Raw genomic sequence first — 7,259 nt, forward strand, 5'->3', positions numbered from 1 at the left:
TAATGTCCCTGAAGCTCTTACTGTGTAATGGCCCAGATCTGTGTTTCATTAAAGACTTCCAAGAAAAGGGTCATATACATTCCACTTACTCCTTTTCAGAAGACATTCCTGAAAAACATTCCTGTCCAAAAATGGTTAACAATTCTAAAATATTTTGATGCTGAAAGAGGTGTGCTTCAGATGTCTGGAAAATTTATTTACATGGAAGAGGGGGTTTTTTTGGGTTTTTTTTTAATAATACAGGTCATTTCTATTTTATTTTTCCTGGCTGAAAGGGTTTCATATTTACTCAAAGTCAAAAGGAAGAAAGAAGTCCAAGAACCACAAAAGAGTAGTTTAAGTGATTTATGCTTAATTTCTAACTGCAACATGTGTTTATACATAATTTAAAACTCAAAGAAAGCATGCTTATACAATCGTGTGCAACTTTAAAATTTAATAACTCTGGATGAATACATAATGGAAACAGTCCATGGCACCTGAAAATATCATTTGTGGGACAGCAATACAGTTCAGTGCTCTCAGTTTGGATATTACAACCATATTTCATAGAGCTTTAGCTTGGTTGGATTTTCTCCATGTGGTTGACAATAGCCTACAGTTGCTGGTAAGCGATCTTGTAAATTTTGTGTCTAATCCTGGCCCTACAATTAATTACCTAAGTACTGTTTCTGGCAAGTTAACTTACATATTATGCTCCAGTCATGTACCTTCAAAGTTACTAATGTAACTAACCGCCATAGCGGACAGTGTCAGTATGATTTGTCTCCACTAGAACGATGGCTGCCCCCACGCTACGGAGAACGCTGTTACTTCTAAGAGTAGTTTGCTCTTACAGCGATGGGTGAACTAGTTTGACCTTAATTCCAGATGTGCCTCAAAAACAGAAACATCTCATTCTTCCTCTTTGTAGGGGGTACTTTTAGTGGCACCAAGGCTGGTGAGGAGAGGAGGGGAGAGCACTGGGCTTAGAGTCACACCTGGGTGAAATCCTGCTCAGGTCCTCCCTAGTTGTGTGACTTGGGCAAGCAACTTGACATCTTTGAGCCTCCGAGATCCTGACAGGCAGGGAGAACAGTGCCCCCTTCACCAGGTTGCGGTGAGAGCATGACTTGATTGTGGATACGTATGAAACGGTGTACCTGGCACAGAGGTAGGGGCTGAGTAACACTGCTGAAAGGCTGAATGCATGTAACTCAGAGGCGGCAGAGCATCTCACCTGCCACAGCTGAAGGCACAGCTTACTTATGCCCACGCGAAGAAGTGCAGGAAAAATTCATTTGTTGCATTTTTGCCAGGTTTATAGTATTTGCAAAACAGGGCAGTCTTCTCCACATGTATAAGAGTCAACATTTCCCCAAAACCCATCATGAGGAAATTCTGCATCCTTTTCCATCTCCTCCCCTCCAACACAAAACAAAATGAAATGAGCCATCTGCCAACCAGCAGAAGCAAAGTGGCCAATGATTTGAACCTGTTTGACAGCCCTGTTTTGCCTTAAGCCCCGCCCCACACCCCATCCTTCCCCAGCACCAGAATTGTGATGCGTGGTATGCAGGTGGGGGTGGGGGGTAGGGGTGGGAGGAGGCTGGACAAGTGTGCAGCACCTCATTTTGTTTCAAGCCAGAGGGAAAAGGTTCTGGGAAGAGGCCATGGAAAGAAGCCTGGTGAGCCGACACCTAGAGGGCACAGCTGGGGAAATAAGTTAGCTACTTCTATTGCACGTCTACCCGCAGAACAGGCCCGAGTCTAAATCTCTTCGGCCTCCAGCAGCTCAGAGGTAGCATCGGGCTCCCCAAAAGCCATTTCCACTGACAAGCTCCTCTCCAGGTTCTCCAGCTCTTGGCGCACCTCTTCAACGAAGCCACCATCTCCGTACTCGTCAGGGGCCTCTCGGGGCACCAGGGTCTCTCCGTCTTCGTCGTGGCTCCCGACAAAGGTTGGCTTGCACACATACACCAGGCTGTGGCTGGGGAGAGACAAGAGCTGTGGCTCAGCTGGGGGCCCTGTCGCCTCATGGGGCAAAGCCAGGCTCTCCACATGGCAGATCCTGGGCACGAGGCCAGGCCTGAGACAAAGACATTGCCTTTTGCTGCTGTCGGTAGGGGTCCGGTCTCGCCTTCACAACACCTTCTCTAACATCTCTTCAACAGGGTCTTAACTTCGTGTCAACATCTTACCTTAGAAAAGATTGCTGAGGGAGGGTCACTTTTGGAAAATGGACTCAAGGGGCAGCTCCCCCCACCTCTAGCTGCAGGCCTGTCTTCCTGTGATTGACCGTCTCAGTCCCAGTCTCCCAGGGGCAGACCCAGAGCACACGGGGGTCTGAGAATTTACAGCAACAAGGTGCCCTCTATGCTCTCTGCCATCTAGGCCTCCAGGCAGGAGCAGTCCCTGACCGTGGGACAGGGCCTGACCGCCTCATCTGCTGTGCCTGTGGGGAACCCTGGCCTCGTGGATAGCCCTGGGCCTGTGCTGCAGGGACGGGGAGCTCTGTCTGCCCAGCCACCCTGGATCCTGCTGGGAGAGGGTGGGTAGCGGCTGCTGAGGGTCCAGGAAGACGCGCCCTGAGAAATGTCCATGGCGCAATCCTGATGCTTCATAGTCTCTCAGTAGCCTGTAACCCTGGTGGTGCCCTCCAACCTTGGGGGCCTACTTTCCTGGTTTTCCTCCAACCCCTCTGCCGGCTCCTTCAGCTTGTCCTTGGTTGTAATGGGCCTGGGCTGCCTCCTTAGCCCTCAGCTCTTCTCTCTCCATACCCTCTCCCCAGGTCATGCACTCATGAGTCTTCAACCACCATACAGATGAACCTGACTCTGTACCCCTGGCCATACCTTCTCCAGTCCTAGCCTGATAGGTCTGACTGCGACTGGACCCTCCATCTGGAATACCCAAGCACACCTCAAATGAAACCTATCCTAAACTGAACCCACATGTCCTCCCTGCTCCTGAGACCGCCCCCTGGATGACATCTCATCTGCTCTTGGCCCCTGACAAGAAGGACAGGTGGGGCCTCACCTGTGAGGCTGGCAGAGGAGGCCACTAGCACACGGGCATCGGTCCAAAGCTCCATCAGGCTCCAGTTCCCAGGTGATGAGATCCAGAAGCCGGCTGGCGGGGTCATGGCAGAGCTCACCCTCCACGGGCAGGGGTGTGCACACAGGGAACAACAGACCTAGAACCAGCCAAGAGTCACCCTGTGCCCCAGCAGCAGGGGCAGGCACCAAGGGATGGAGCAGAGAAAGAAGATGCAGCCTCCCACCTTCCACCCTCCCCAACGTGGGGGTTAGGACTGAAGAGGTGGAATGAGAAGAAACGAATGGCAACATGGGCTCAGGAGGGGATGGGTGGGGAGGGCTGGAGCAGTTAGGGAGGACTGCTTGGAAGAGGTGGGCTTGTGCTGGGTTTTGAGGTCCATGGTCTGGAGAAATAAAGAGTGGAAGAAAGGCATTCAAGGCTGGGGCACAGCATCAACAAAGGTCTGGGACTGGACTCGGTGGGAAAGGTTGGGGCAGTGAGATTCCCAAAGGGGCTGAGGAGTGGTGGAGAGAACAAGAGGACAGGTCAGCTGGAGCTGGCCAAGGCCCTGGAAGGTGGAGTGAGGCTGAAGTGACAGAACAGGAGCTCCTGCAGCTCCTGAGGAGTGACACCCAGAAAGCCATCTTTGAGGAAAACTGCAGGAGCAGCAGGTACCAGGAGGACCGAGGGGCTGGGAAAGGCGGCTGAGGGGAGAGTGCCTGAGCTGACCTCACCTGGAAGAGGCAATGAGAAGAAAGTGGGAGCAGGAGGCGGCCGTTCCAGTCATGGGAAATAGGACCAGGGACTGGGGAGTGAGGTGAAGTGGGGTGGGGGAGGGGCTGTTCCCATCCCACCCATCCGGGGCTGTTCTTCTTGCCCGGGCTCAAGTCTCCTGAAGGAATTTATATTTTCTAGGCATCAACAGGGGAAAGAAAAAGAGATGGTCTTCCATCTCAGATGGTGGCCCACAGTCAGGCAGAGGTTGTAGGGCTGGGACACATAGTGAGTGAGCATTTGGGAGCCTGCCTGGGGTGTGGCTGGCATAGATGGGCCCCAGGAGGCCCAGTCTGATAAAGTGAGGGACAGGGCTTGCCCTGCACCCAGAAGGAAGCCACCCACCTTTCTGGAAGGCACAGCACAGCCCAGGCTGGCAGTCCCTCTGGTTGTCACAGATGGTCCCATTGCCGCCTTTGGTGGCTGTTTTGGTGCAGTGACCCCAGACGCACAGCTGGTCTCCACAGCACTCAGTGTCCCGGGTGCAGATCTGCAGACAGGTGGGAAAACACAACAGCCCGTAACTCACAACCTGGGAGAGTCCAGCCTGTCACCGCTCCCAGCCCGGAAAGCCTGAAGGTACCACAGGTGGGCCAACCCACATCCTTCCACTGCACAGAGGAGGACGCTGAGGTCCTAGGTCGGTGGGGTTTTCGTGGAAGTCAAGAGGTGGGAACGGGGCTGGTGAGACAGGTGTGAGAGGTCAGGACACTGGAAAACTTGGCACCTGGGGCTGCATGCACCTGAGTCTTCCCACACAGCTTGAGATTTTGCCTTTAAAAGGCGGTAGCGTGTCTTTGCAGCCTGCCCCGACTTGTGCCCTGCCTCCTTCCTGCTAGGTCCCTAGGTCAGGAAGGAATGTGGCTTAGGGCCCACAGAAGCAGGCAGTGTGATTCTTATACGCTGATTACTTTAAGGCCCAAGCCTGGGAAGGGGTAGATGGGCTGGCACGTGGGCACCGTGGGCCTGGAGTCCCACACGGGGAATGGCAGTTAGAGAGCAAAGTGGGTTCTTCACCGTCATGCTCAATGATGGCACCCAGCAGGACAGGCCACAAGGGACAACAACATCTGCCTAACCACAGATGGGGCCGGATAGGGTAGTAGAAGCCTTATATTTTCCAAACTTGTTATTATGCTGTGTTCTTGTCTTAATAATGAAAAAGGCCAAGAAAAGTCTATGGGCCCATATGGCTTTGTCCAAACATCTGTTGGGTGGAGGGAGAATCTCTGCTCCCCTTATTCGTGCTTCTCTTAAAAAGCTCCCACAGGAAGCATTCTGGCTTCTTCCTGGCCCTCCTGCCGTCTCTGACTGTGAAGATTGGAGCAAGATCTGGGCGATGGGCTGCAGGCCAAGAAGTGGAGAGACTACCCTTTCCCTGCCCCAGGGGCTGCTGCGGTGTTGGTGTCACTGGCTGTGTCTACTGGGATGGGTCTTTTTGGAGAACGGACAGGCGTGGGGCTCCCTCCTCTCCCCCCGACCCCATCATCCATGAAGCAGGCAATGGGGCCAGAAGTCACGGGGCAGGTGGGGATGGCAGCAGGTCTGCAGATGGCTTCCTGCTCAGGCATCATGGAGAACACGTGGAACCCCATAGGAGGTTTCCGGGAAGCCCAGCTGAAAATGGTGGGGAGGCTGGCTTTTTCCCTCAGGGCCCGTTTCTGGACTCCATGGCCCTGGTGCAGCCCTGGAGGCCTCTGGGCACACTCACTGTCTGCTGGTCCCGGCATGGCTGGCAGATGTACTGGAAGCTGGCAAACTGGCAATAACGTCGGGGCCCGCAGTCCTCATCAATGATGCACTCCTGGGTGAGCAGGGAGCAGCTTTGTCAGGAGAGGCAGGTCAGCAAGCCCACCGTGCCGTGGGAAGGGCAAAGCCCTATTTATCCCCAGTCTCGGCCCCACAGGCTCAGGGTGCAGGAACAGTCTATAGACAGCCCTCAGTGCCCCTCAGCCCCAAGTCCTGTCTAGCTGGCCCCTCAGCATCCAACGCCCCCACCACAGGCAGGCGGGGGGCCCCCAGCCACCCAGCAGGCCTGGGCTTCCACCCTTGAGGATGCCACACCCAGTTCACACAATCGCCTCTGTGTGCTGCCTCCCCTCACACACCCAGGGCGGGAGCAGAGACCCAGGGCCAGTCTTCAGCACAGAACAGATGGATTTAATTTAAAAGGCTAATGAGTTCCAGGCCCCGGGTGGCTGCACAGGAGGGGCTGGAGTCCAGGCCCAGCAGGGCCCTGCTGACCGAGAAGGAAAGGGGTGATCACCGTGAGCCCACCTCAGGGTCCTGGGCCTGGGGTCTGGGGCTGACAGACAAAGGCAGCTGCCAGCTTCCCAGTGGGAGCAGCGAGTGGCCGGCATGCGGCCTTCCAGCCCAGGTGCCCTCTCATGGCTCTCAGCCCGACTTGGTTCGAGACATGGGGGAGAGAAGGAGGGAAGGGGCTCTGTCCATTACTGAGGCCCAGAGACAGAAGCCATGGGAGAGACCACCGTGGCCCCGCCACAGGCACCAATCACCAGCAAGAGCAGGGCTGTGTCAGCTCAGGCCGGGGAACTGGCAGCCGTAGAAGGAAAGAAGGGCAGGGGGGGGCGGGGGGGGGCACGATAAGAACCACCACTGAGGACCCCGTCACGGGGCCAGTGCAGGCCGGGCTCTACACTGTAACTCCTCCAGCAGGCAGCTGTGGGGATTACTATTCTCATGCTGCCTACTGGAAAATGGAGGCTCAGAGAGGCCAAGGGGTCCCCCAAGATAGCATGGCTAGTTCTTTCCACCACTAGCCCTTTGGAGAAGGGGCTCAGTGTTCCAGATGCGGCCATCAGAGACGTGTGGATGATAAAGACTCTCCTGAACCTTCCAGAAGGTTCTAGGTGGAGGGAGTGAAGGACCTTCTCCCCTCTATCAGCATACGCTATCCTGAAAGTGGGTGTAGAGCTGGACCTGGAAAGGCCTGGATGGGCAGGCCCTGGCCTAAGTGGCCTAAGCTGGCCCCACTATTCTCTGTGAAACTGACACTGCAGTGCTAACAGATACGGACAAGGAGACTGCCAACGGGGCATTCTGGGGACCCTGGTGGTCCGAGCATGTGGGGAGGCCTGGGGGTCAGCAGAGAGGCCCTGGACAGGCAGCCTAGGCAATGGAGCTCTGTCATTAACAAGTGGTTGGTGTCCCTGATCCAGGCCTGGGTGTCCCTTGGCCAACATTGCAGGCCCAAGAGGGTGGGCCTTTGGTCCAGGCAGCTACAGGCCCGGCTTCTGCACAGTATTGTTGCAACAGCAGCCTTGGTACTGACCCCCACTAAGCAAGGCTTAGTTCTGCTCACTAAGTAAGGCTCGCCCAGCCAAGAAGACCATCAGTCCCACTGGACACCATCTTCCCACAGAGCCCTCTGTAGGACGATGGGGAGGCGGCCAACTTGGAGACAGTGGCAAAAGTCACCATCCTGCACCAGCCAGGCCCTTTGGCTA

The 7,259-nt window shown here is 55.2% G+C and overlaps 1 protein-coding gene across 1 annotated transcript in view; it reads right to left on the bottom strand.

The window, feature by feature from the left end:
* Positions 1–330: 330 nt before the first annotated feature.
* Positions 331–7,259, bottom strand: part of DKK3 (dickkopf Wnt signaling pathway inhibitor 3) — a 51,172-nt gene continuing 44,243 nt past the window's right edge. Inside the window, 4 exon segments of the mRNA XM_019652883.1 lie at positions 331–1,969; positions 3,019–3,175; positions 4,138–4,282; positions 5,504–5,596. Of these exon segments, the coding sequence (XP_019508428.1) occupies positions 1,750–1,969; positions 3,019–3,175; positions 4,138–4,282; positions 5,504–5,596 (615 nt within the window). The 3' untranslated portion in view covers positions 331–1,749.

The sequence above is a fragment of the Hipposideros armiger genome, unplaced genomic scaffold (assembly GCF_001890085.2).
Source record: "Hipposideros armiger isolate ML-2016 unplaced genomic scaffold, ASM189008v1 scaffold_188, whole genome shotgun sequence".
Taxonomy (NCBI): Eukaryota; Metazoa; Chordata; class Mammalia; order Chiroptera; family Hipposideridae; genus Hipposideros; species Hipposideros armiger.